The 12,258-nt window shown below is 45.9% G+C and overlaps 1 protein-coding gene across 2 annotated transcripts in view; it reads left to right on the top strand.

The window, feature by feature from the left end:
• The window catches only part of GNB5 (G protein subunit beta 5), a 38,690-nt gene that overhangs the window by 11,754 nt on the left and 14,678 nt on the right, over nt 1-12,258 (top strand). For both annotated transcript variants that reach the window (XM_068963809.1, XM_068963810.1), the window contains 3 exons: nt 4,011-4,147; nt 7,958-7,999; nt 9,950-10,026. In XM_068963809.1, coding sequence (XP_068819910.1) covers nt 4,011-4,147; nt 7,958-7,999; nt 9,950-10,026 — 256 coding nt within the window. The remainder of the gene's footprint in view (nt 1-4,010; nt 4,148-7,957; nt 8,000-9,949; nt 10,027-12,258) is intronic.

Here is a 12,258-nt window from a genome sequence, read left to right as displayed (position 1 = left end):
CATGAACCGTATGTAACCCACCAGGCTTTTATGTCCATGGGGTTTCCCAGGCAACAATACTAGAGTGGGTTACTGTTTCCTTCTTCAGGGGATCTTCCTGACCAAGGGATCAAACCCATGTCTCCTGCGTTGCAGGCAGATTCTTTACCATGTGAGCCACCAGGGCAGCACGATTTATAGTTTGGGGGCAATTAAAAAATCTCTTACAAACATAAGTGAGGTAAATAATTGTAAATGTTTTCCTTCCATCCAGGTGTTTGAGGGTTTTGTATACATCCCACTCTATTTTGCCTTGGGGTAGAGACAGAATGAGTTTTTACAAATTAGCTTCGGTTAAGTTTTCTTGCTTGATTCCTTTCATCTTCTACCAAACTGTGGCCATCACAGAAACTGTATATTGGTGCAAAATTTAGGAAGTTAATCAAGATCATTTAAAAAATAATTCTGTTTTCCTGTTTAAGACCCCTCACTCATCTTTAAACTTATGTTCTATATTTATAATTGATTTCACAGTGTTCATTTTCAAGGATATTTTAAGTGTGCTTCCTTCGTGCCGGACTGGAATAGTCTTGCCAACAACCCCATGAGGAAGATGAGGTTGCAGGAAGGCAAGCCTCTGCTCATGAATGTGGAGCAGCTGCACGGGGCTCTGACCCAGAGCCCAGGCTCCTGACGGCTCTGCTCCAGTGCATGCTCCAGGGAGATCCAAGCAGAAAGCACCCCATCCTCCTGCCACTTACCTTCTAGAGGAATTTCTTCACAGGTTGTCATTATATTCTAGAAATTCTTATTATAGAAACCAGCTGGTTGTCTTCATCATTTCTTTTCTTTTTTGTTTTTCAAGAAAAAGTTAAATCCTGAAGGGATAGTTCATCAGAAGGCAAAGGAGAAACCCCATCTGCCCTGAACCAAGCTCCCACAAATGATTTAAAGGACATATTCAGCTCATTTCCGGGTTTTTGTTTTTAATTTCATTAGAAAAAAATTTTTTAAACCCGAATTTAGTGAATGTGAGATTTGGCAAATAGAAGCAGGATAGAGTGGGTTGGGAGTGAATCTGTGTAATAGGAAGAGAAAATGTCATGAGAAAAAATAATTAATAAGTTGAAGTGTGTTCAAATTCATGTTATGTAAGGAGACCCTATTTTGGTTGGTGAGTCTTTTTTTGGTAAGAGGGACATTAAATGGCTAGGATTGCCCTAATGCTGAACTGAGGGGAGCAGTGCTAGTACAGATATGATGTTTCAAAGTGAAATACTAACTAGGATATGCTCACAGCTCTGGTGCAAGCTTGTGTAAAAGGCTTGTAAAAAATTAGAAAACTTCAGTCTGTTCTTGAATTGCATTCAGTATGTTTTCGTGAAGAACATTGCCATAAAACACTAATGTGCTGTTTGTGGCAATAAAAAGTGTGCTGTTTTAGCAGGAGCAGTGGTGTGTTAATTGCCCATTCATGTAGCATTTTATAGTTCAGCAAGCACTTTTAACAACTTGGGTTTTCACAAAGACTTTTAACCTGCATACTCTTTTCTTTCTTCATAAAAAATGGGACAACTAAAAGAAACCAAGACTTCTTGGAGAAGTGGCTGCTTCCGGGGCCAGTGCATGGGGGAGACATGAGCCTGTCAGAAGACGCTGTCAGAGGATGATGAGGCTGTGTGGGAAGGTCTCCGGAGCCTGCTGGATGGGGCTCCCACTGAGCAAATCAGGGCCCAGTTGGGCATCAAAATGAATAGTAGCAAAGGATTATAACCTCTTGAATTAAGTGAGAATCCATGAGTTCCCTACTAATGTAAATAAATGAATAAATACACTGGGGAAGAGGGAACCTTCCTCTGTATACTAGAAGGCCAACTGAAAACTGCAGAAGCAATGATTTAGAAAAGTCACCACTTGCCAGCCGTCGTAATAATCAGGTTCAGGCAAGAATCATTAATGGATATTAAAAGTGGGGTATTCAAGTTTTAGGGGTAACATGATATGTATGTGCTCTCAGAGTACATCCCCACAAAGTACTTTTTCATGACAAAAGGCACAATGATAACTGTACAGTGGAGAACCATGGCAGATGCCACCTTGACCAGATCAGAGTAAGCACTGCTGGGGATGGACTAGCAGATAGCAGATGCCTCCTGGTGGGACAGATGCACGGGGAGGACCCCATCGCTGGTCCGCAGCATTCCTGCCAGTGTCCTTTACCCAAAGCTCATTTGGAAGAAACATCAGACAAGCCCAGCTGGGGAACAAATCACTGGAGACAAAAGAAAATGACCACTGAAGGCAACATGTGATCTTAGGTTTTCTTTTGCTATAGCGATATCATTGGGTGAACGTCTCAGTAAGGTCTATCGATTAGACATAGGGTTGTGTCTGTTCTCTGACTGATCATTATACAGTAGTTATGTAAGAAAGTTCCTTGTTTTGGGGAAATATACACGGAAGTGTTTAGAGAGAAGGAAGGGAAGAGGGGAGGGAAGAAGGAAGGGTTTCCCAAGAAGAGGCACTGTTGTCACAAGGCTTACTGCAGAGTCAGCCCCTCGGTCTGGGCTTCCCGCGTGGGAGGTGGGCGCCTCCCCAGAGAGGAAGGAAGGGGCCAGTGCCTTGTCTCTCTCCACCCCTGATGCTTTGTCTGTACCAAGACCCTACATCTTTCCTGGGGCTGACCCCTGGCTTAGAATGCCCCCTTCTCTCCTCCCCACCTGCCTGTAAAAAGGCCCAGCTGAGAGGTGTGGAGGAAAGAGCAACAGAGATGAGGTGAGGAGCCCGGGCACAGCCTCTGACCTGAAAGGGGGAGGCAAGTGCAGCAAGGGGCAGAGGCCGTGTGACTCCCCCACCCCCTGGATGACTGGACGGACTGGACGGCTTCTGGGGCCCTTTCTGCTGTTTCATGTGAACTTGTCTCCTTCTAAGACTCGTCAGTTGACTACATTTCTAAAAGCCCCTCAAAAGCCCTCCCTAAGCCGTACGAAAAAGGCTGTGGTCCCAGCCCCTGAAGGATTCATTTTTGGAGCATCTTCCTGGTATACATACCTCCTGCACCTCATGTGTTCAGACCCGTAGAATGTTGCCTTGATCTCTGCCGGCACTGTAAGTTTTCAGTAAATCCATGGGGTACTGTATGCTGGGTTGGTCAATTCGTTCTTTCCCGCAGCACGTGGAGGGGACACCAGCCACGTCCCAGGCCTGAGCCAGGCATGGGGGGAACCAGAGAGGACACACGGGGCCTGCTGTTGAGCAGGTGGACGCACATCCAGGCGCCCGATGAGGCAGTTTCTGTAAAGTCACTTGTCCTTGTGACTGGAAAGGAGTAGGTGAGAGAGCCAGAAGCCCCTTCTTCCCTCCCAGTTAGTTGTATGAACTGGTATTAGCCGGATAACCTCTGTGAGCCTCAGTCTCCTCGCCCATCAGTGGGAATAGCGACCTCACTCCACTGCCTGCCCCCGCATCGCAGAGCCTTTCCGTGGGAGGATTCTGTGTCAAGCTTTGCAGATAGCAGGCAGTCCTTTCCGCAGTCCCTCAACATGCATATGTGAATGCAAGCGCTTGAAAAACATAGGGGTTTTTTTTAATGAAGCATAGTTGATATATGATATTATGTAAGTTATAAACACAGAGTCTGAAACCTACAGAAAATGACAACATGTCTCTACCTTCCGTGTTTTGTGTGTGTGTGGTTGCTCAGTGGTGTCCAACTCTTTGTGATCGTTTGGACTGTAGCCTACCAGGCGCCTTTGTCCATGGGATTCTCCAGCGAAAAATCCTGGAATGGGTTGCTGTTTCCTCCTCCAGGGGATCTTCCCGACCCAGGGATGGAACCTTCGTCTGCCGTGTCTCCTGCAATGCAGGCACGTTCTTCACCCACTGAGCTATGGGGGCTGAGCCTGAAAGAGAGAGCATTTCGCGTCACGAGGGTAAAGTGCAGGAGGAAGAGCGCTGACAGCCTCCCTGTTCCAGTGTGTGACTCAGGTGAGGTCCTGGGTCACGGGACTGAGCGTGCCTTGTCCTTGCAGTGCACCAGGTGGCCGAGCGCGTGGAGGCCCTGGGGCAGTTTGTCATGAAGACCAGAAGGACCCTCAAAGGCCATGGGAACAAGGTTCTATGCATGGACTGGTGCAAGGATAAGAGGAGGCTCGTGAGCTCCTCTCAGGTACGTCACACCTGCTGGGTGATGGTGGGCATGCTTCTGATTGTAAAGCTGAAGGGAAGAAGCCGTCCTTTTCAAAAACCCTCTCAGGACGGTATGACTCTGCCTGTTTGCCAAAGGGCACAAGTTACCTCGTTAAGAATTCTCTGGCATGCTTAAGAACTTAACTAATTTGGGTAGATTTGCAATTGGCAGTAACTAAAATATTAGAAAATCTGTTTGACAAACCATTCAGAAGTTTTTCTTCCTGAGCATATTTCATGGTCTTATTTGTAAGGGAAACCATTTTTAAATTAAGATGTTTTTCTCCCCCAAGTTGAGGGCATAGGTGAGGTGCCACCGTGGCTACTTTCAGCTTAAGAGTTTAGCAGTTTTTACACCTTAAGTAACACATTTTAACTATGTATTTTGTGAAATATAATTTTTGTCATTCAGCTTATATAGGTCACATCATTGATTTTGCACCCTATGTATTACTTATTAAACTGCTGCATGACAAATTTCCCCCAAGTTTAGCAACTTAATCGGTGGATATTTGGTATCTTACATGGTTTCTGAGAGTGAAGAATCAGGGGCAGCTCAGCAGGATGGTTCTGGCTCAGGGTGTCTCACAAGGTTGCAGTCAATACATTGGTCGGGGATGCAGTCATTTGACAGCTCAGCTAAGGCAGAAGTTCATTTCCAAGATGGCTCGCTCACTTGGCTCTCGGCTGGAGGCCTTAGCTCCTCACTGTGTGGACCTCTCCATTGGTCTGCTCATGACGCGGTAGCTGGCCTCCCACAGCAACAGAAGGAGACAGAAGCAGAAGCCATGCTGTGTTTGATGACCTGGGCTCAGCAGTGACATCCCCTCCCTTCTGCTGTATACCACTGGTCCCACAGACCAACCCTGATATAACAAGGGAGGAGCCTGGACAAGGACATGTCTCTCAGGAGGCTGACTACACTGCTTAGTGCTTTTTATGTCTATGTTGGTGTTACATGCATTGAACCACACACTGAGGTCATATATTTTTTTGGCTGGTTTAGCCCCTGGCTCCTGCCGCTTCCTTTAGTCCAGCTTTTTCAAAGGAAAATTTGATTTTTGTTTATAGCCCTTATAAATATTAAAACTGTGGGGGGAAAAGTGAAAGTGTTAGTCAGTCATTGTCTGACTGTTTGCTACCCTATGGACTATAGCCTATCAGGCTCCTCTGTACAGGCAAGAATACTGGAGTGGGTAGCCATTCCCTTCTCCAGGGGATCTTTCCAACCCAGGGATCTAACCTGGGTCTCCTGCATTGCAGGCAGGTTTTTTACCATCTGAACCACCAGGGAGATACATATTCTAAAAAATCCATGAGCTCTAATATCCATGCCGGTACAGTATAGGACAGGTGTTATTAATCTCCTGTATTACCTACAAATCTAGTATATCACATTGCATGTGCTTTTTAATTTATTGGTTATGTATTTTACTGGAAATGAGAGCAAAGAGTTTTTACTCCTACCACCCTGTCATAGTCGGTATTATTTTAGAGCATTTCTTTCTAGGCTTATGTTTCCCAAATGCTCCATTTTACAAAGGGGTTGTTCAGATGTCTGTGTTGCTGCCTAGCCTTTTAGACATTTTTTAATCCTTAAAAGAACACCATATGTTGGGTTTCTGTTGCTCTGTACCGCTCTTACTAGAGAGGGAGGGAGGGGAGGAGGGCTGCGTCGGCACCGCTGACTCACGCCATCCATCCACCCAGACTGCAGAGGGCGTCTGGAGGTGGGTGGAGGTGGGAGGAAGGTGGGGAGCAGCAGAAGGGCCCTGGAACAGACTCTGAGTGACGCAGAACAGCCTTTCTCCCCTAAAAGGCACGAGATTAATCTGCCTGACTGTGTGGGTGGGGTTGGGATAGGCTCAGTCTCTCCAGGTACATAGGCCCCTGGTGTATACATCTGTGCTCATGGAGGGACCGCATTTAGTTCTGAGACTGATTTTAGCCTCATGGGTGCCTCTGTCTCTCCAGAGCACACAGTGGGTGGGTGGTGGGGCCGGGCAGGCCACCTGTGTGCTGGAGGAAGCCTCTGAAGGGAGCACTGACTTGGGCAATGCACCGAGTCTCTACCCCCACTCCAGCAAGCAGGAGCTCCAGACCCCGCCCCAACCCCAGCTCTCTTCTCTGCTCTGTTATCTAATCCACCCAAACTTTGCATTTGGGCCTTTAGTCGGAGAAATTAGACTAGAAGAACCAATGTGCTTAGGAGTTTCCGAGCTGCCAGCTTTGACCTTGACCATGATTCCTCAGGCCCACGGAGCATGATCTCAGCATCAGATGAAGTGAAGCAAGCCACTGTGTCACTTTAGTTCAGCAGACCTTGCTGGTGTCCCTAAGTGGCATCCACCTCACTCACCAGATTTGGCTCCAGATGGCTTGAGTGATTAATGAAAAATCCAGCCCACCATAGAGGCTGCAGATTCTCCATCCCTGAGGATTGCACATCCTCCACCCATGTGCTGGAAGAAATCTACTCGGCCATTCTCTTCCACTGCTGGCCAGAGCCTGGGGGCCCGGACCACCCGCACACCACGTTCTGGGCAGATGACTGGGCTGTAGGGACTGGGGCTCATGTGGGTTTATCTCTGGCGAGTTTGTATTATATGGATGAGATCACAGCCCCTCCCTGCACCCCCAGTGAGGCCTGCAGCAGTGGCTGCAGGGACCATGGCCACGTTGTCCGTGGCATCGCCAGCCCAGAGCTCTGCGTTTCCTGAACACAGGGGTCCCCACTATCACAGGTGTGAGTCCCATGTTTGCAGCATAGGTGTGGTAGGTGTGAAACGTCAGGGTAGGGGATGTTCCTGAGCACCTGGAGAAGTCAGACTGATCTTGGATGGGGAGACCAGGAGTGGGTGAGGCTCTTAGACAGTCCTGCAGGGAATGTGGACCCCAAGGTGAGTGGGAGAGAGGGGAGACTGGTGGGGAGGGTGAGGAGATGGAGACTGTTAGTGGCTGTTAGGCATCTGAAGGTCATTTCAGGATTTCCTCATCCCGGTGTAACTCACTGACATTCGGGGTATGCTGGTGATGAGAGTTTACCAGCAGTTTGTGCTTGGTTTATAAATGGCAGAAAAAAAGTGTCTGAGCATTGCTTCCTGTCGTTGTATCTATGCAAGGGATGTAGGGTTTAGACCTGAGCCTTGCACCAGGCTGGGAAGTGTAGTCCCATCTATTCCTGTTCCTTCAAGGGTACGTTGTAGGGTCTTGATGTCCAGACACTTGCTCTGGTTTTCCAAGCAGTTCTGAGCAGTTCACCTGTTAAGTCTTGTTGACGATTCTTAAACTGTTTACTCTTTTTTGTTTTTGTTTTGTTTCTCTTGAAGTGTAGTTGACATGCAATATTATATGTTACAGGTGTACAGTATAGTGATTTTCAAGTTTTAAAGGTTCTGTGCTCCATTTATAGTTATTACAAATATTGGCTATATTCTGTATGTTGTACAATATATCATGCGTAACGGTTTGTACCTCTGTTTTAAATGTTCTTTATTGTGGTAAAAGTCACATAATATAAAACATACTATTTTAACCAGATTTAACTGTATAGTGCAGTGGCACTAAGTATACTCACTCGGTTGTGCCACTCTCAGCCTCGTCCATCTCCCAAAATTTTCACTTTCCTGAACTGAAACTTTTCCTGTTACACACTTCACTCCCACTCCCCCGCCCAGCCCACCCCCAGCCCCTGGCATCTAGCAGTGTAACAGTTTGTACCTCTGCCTCCCCCCACCATCTCCCCAGCGGTGATCACTAGTTTGTTGAACTCTTTACTCTTTTCCTCCAGGATGGGAAAGTGATCGTGTGGGATTCCTTCACCACTAACAAGGTAAGGCATTGTCTCCGGCGGATTGAGGCACTCCAGAATCCCAGTCCTGTCCTCATCCTCTCCAAGCATCACCCTAGTGGTTGCCCTGCCCCTCAGGAGCCTACTTGGGGGTGTAAACTCCATGAAAGCCCATCTGTGTTCAGATGGCTCAGCAGCCCTCTGTAGCATTCATTCCTCTCAAATCCAGCCCTTGGCCCCGGAGAAGAGCATGAGGAGGCTGACATGGAAACAGGAAAGAGTGTGGCCCAGAAACTTGTCACAGTCACACTTGCTACTGCATTGATGATTTTTCTTCTGATTGATGAGAAGAGACACCAAATCCCCAGTCTTCTCTTCCATCTCTGTCTCCCACTAGACCCCATGGTGGGTGGGGAGCTGAGACTTCAGTGGAGTTAAACTGTACTTCATGGAGGTGCCATGGAGTCTGAGCCCCTTGCAAGTCTGGCATAGACATGTACTGCTCCTAATGAGACCTAAGTTTAGACTATTAACTAAATGGAAAGGGCAGAATCTATGTGTAGGTGAGCTTGAGTGTCTGCATTGTGTTGGCATTTATGGTAAAAAGTACTGTATATTAAATATGGACTCCAATTTTACTTAGAAAGACAGTGTCCCTTTCACTGTATAAAAAAGAAAAGCCATATCTATCTCAACAACATCCTTATTGTGGACTATTGAACATGTTCACTAAATGTCATAATAGGCAGTTGGTCTGGGCAAGAACCATCTTGTAGAGCAAAGCCCTAAATGGTCACACCCCTGGGGAATGACAAGCATGGCAATATAGCAGTTTGCAGAGGGCTTCCCTCCATGCCACCCTGCCTCTCCCAGCACTCCTCAGCATCTTCAGAAGTAGGGGAGTGGGGATCCTTCCACTGAAGTCTTAGCATGGCAGAAAGCACATGCTGCCTGGTTTCTGGGGAGCTGTGGTGTTGCCACTGGAGGCCCCTGGCAGGGCATGTAGTCACTGCTGGTCAGCAGAAGGGCTGGAGGCCCTGTGCTGAGAGGGGCCACCTCACCTCCTTGGTGACACCCTGAGGCTATTCATGGTGTCCAAAGGGCTGCTAGACTGGGAGTGACAGCAGAATCTTGACGGGAGTATCAGGGCCAATGTCTCCCTACAAAAACACAGAGGACCATAACAGGAGAGGAGACCAGCACTTGAATGTGCTTTAGAAACCATCTGGTCCCATCTTCTCCCTCGCCAGGCGGAGAGGGAGACTGGGGTAGATCAGATGGCCAGCCTGTGTGAGGCTGCACATATCCTTGGTGTTGGGACCGGGACCAGGGCCCAGGGCTCCCAGGGAAGTAAGGCCACAGACTCCGAAGTTTTAAAGTGTGCCTTGGTTGCTTATCTGTGTATGCAGGAGAATATGGGTGACTCAGACCCCAGCCAGAATCCGAGGACTTTGATGTCCTCTTAATGCTTCCATTTTACTGGTTCCCTTTTCTCCCTCCACGGCCCCTCCCCACCCTCACCCACGTTCCTGCCTGGAATGATTTAGGACCCACAGGGGACAGAGGCTATCATATACTCACTTGCAAGTAAACAAACCTACACATATAAAAAGTCAAGAGTATATTTTTAAAATAGCATCTTAGTAAATAAGATGAAGTGTATATACATACACACATATATATCTGAAATGAAATTTGGATAGTCTTTTCAAAGAAAACGAGTCCCAGTATTCATTCAGAACAACAGGGGGAGTATAGCAGTAAGAAAGAAGATGTTAAGGATATCTTTTTCCTAGGTGAGATTTTTAACTCGTAGAATATATGATATAAGGTTTGGATGATTATTGGAGAGCTGAGTCTCCTCACCAGTCTCAACCCCTTTGAAACTGGAATGTAATTTGGTAGATGCCTCAACGATTTTACTTGTTAAAAGCTGACATTTGTGTAGAAGCGCCCTCATTTATTCTAAGCACGGTGTGTGCTGTGTTTCAGGAGCATGCAGTCACAATGCCCTGCACGTGGGTGATGGCGTGTGCGTACGCCCCATCAGGATGTGCCATTGCATGTGGGTAAGTAGGGGAGACAGCAGCCTTTCATATGTCCTGTTAGCCATAAAACACTGTTCTATAAACAAAACATACAGATAAGAACTTGTAATTTTTGTTGATTACTTAAGCATTGTGTAATCCTCCTTGAATTTTATCAAGGGAAAAAAACCCTACAGAATGTCTTTCATAGTTTATTTTCATTACAGATTGACATTAGTATAAGTTTAAAATCTATTCTCTCCACTCTCAGATGCTGTTGGCAGGGACCACAAATTTGTGCAAATACTTTGGAAAGCATGTTGGTAATATGTATTCAAAACCATGAAAAATTTATGACCATTGATCTAGTGATTCCATGTCTAAGAACTTGTTTGAAAGAAAGAAATATAGAAACAAAACATATGAGCAATAACATATATTGTATTGTTATTTAAAATAAAGCAAAAATGGGGAAACAATATGCCCACCAAAGGAAATTAAGTGAATGGTGGTCCATGAATGAAATTAATTGAATGGAATATTATGCACCTGTTAAAAAGGAAAATCTTAATGACAGTAAGTGAAAAGAGTATCAAGAGTAATAGGAATATTGTGCCTTAATTTGTTTCTCTTGTGCTCATTTTAACAGAGTTGGGAGTGAGAATTGCAAGCACTATAATTCCCTGTCCTTGTGTTAATTCTGGACCATTCAAAGTATTTCTATAGCAGGAGCTCAGCCATATTTAGAGAAGAAGCATCAGCATAAAGGCTGTAATGAACTACACCAAAATGCAATTATAGTTCTCCTGGATGTTGAGACTATGGGTGTTTTTCTCTTTGTCACAATTTTGTCTATTTTCAGTTTTTTTTAAAGCATATTTTATTTTTATAATCAAGAGAAAAGGGTTTTATTTCAAATATGAAAATGCTGGACCTCCAAGCAAAAACTTTGGAGCCTTCTCCAGCCTTCAACCAGGGTCACCCCAGCCATCACTCCCCACATCTTCTCTGTCTAGACTGTTGTTTTAGGGCAACTTCCCTCTCTCTCCACTTGCTGAGATCCCTCTGGAGACCCTGCTTACATACATGCATTTCATATTTTTTAAATAACTCAAAATTAGATTGTATCATTTTATAACTGGATGGCAATATTTATGTAAACTGTATACCCATGTACTTCCTAAAAGGATATGAAGGGACCACAATAAAAGATATAGGAATAAATATAGATGTGAACACACATACATGTTTAACACATTTATGTACATATGACACAGTTATAAGGTAGATGTGAAGGAGTTCGGACAGCTCAGCAGTTACACGGCGTAACCCCCACTAGACTCTCCTCAACTTCACGTAGGCACAGGGTCATGCCTAAAAATTACCATCAGGCTCAGTAATTAACTAGAACTCAGGAAAGCGCTATACTTAACGCTCACAGTTTCATCACAGTGAAAGGATACAAATGAGAACCAGCCAAAGGAGGAGATGCACAGGGCACAGCCCAGGAGGGGTCTAAACGTGGAGCGTCCAGTCATCCCCTCCCCGTGAAGTCACATGCCCTTCCTTCTTCTTGCATCACACGGCAGAACTTTTCTGCTTTGCAGAGCATGACCACTAATCCTAAGTGTGAGTATCCCAATAGAACTACAGCAATGACTCTGAAGCTTCAGAACAGGAGAACATATTTCACCTCGAGGGTTAGGGAAGCCCGGTCTGGAGCATGCTTGTCCGTTGTCGCAGCCAGGTGCCAATCATTCTCACCCACATGATCTATAAACAAGCTTGCTGAGGCCAGTCACTGGTCATATACTAGCCAGGCCTACACCTGTACCTCCAAGCAATTAGAAAGGCACAGGGCCTCAGAAGAGAGAACCCCTCCCAAATGTCATTCCCCACTAAATAGAAGCAGGGCTCCTTGGAGTCAGTCTGGGTGGGAAGAGAATAAAGCAAGCTGAAGGTGTTTCCTTGTTCCAGGAAGCAAGGGAACATTCAGTAGTATCAGTGGAGTCATATCAAATGTGAAATAAGACCCACTTGAAGGGGTCCCCAGTGTCCAAATGTGGGATAATTTCAGCATCACATGAAATGATGATAGTAATGATCTTAACACTTTTGACATGCCTTCCTCACTAACTTTGATCATTTCTGGCCTTTGATTTAGTGAGAGACTTGCAATGCTTCCTTTCACTTAAACACTTGGAGGCCATTGCGGGGTTAATAATTGGCCTAATTTCATTATTGTCGTGTCTCAGAAAATAGGGAGGCCTGAGG

Source organism: Capricornis sumatraensis, chromosome 2, assembly GCF_032405125.1.
Source record: "Capricornis sumatraensis isolate serow.1 chromosome 2, serow.2, whole genome shotgun sequence".
Lineage (NCBI taxonomy): Eukaryota > Metazoa > Chordata > Mammalia > Artiodactyla > Bovidae > Capricornis > Capricornis sumatraensis.
Note: the sequence above shows the minus strand (reverse complement) of the source record. Positions and strands in the feature narration are given on the sequence as shown.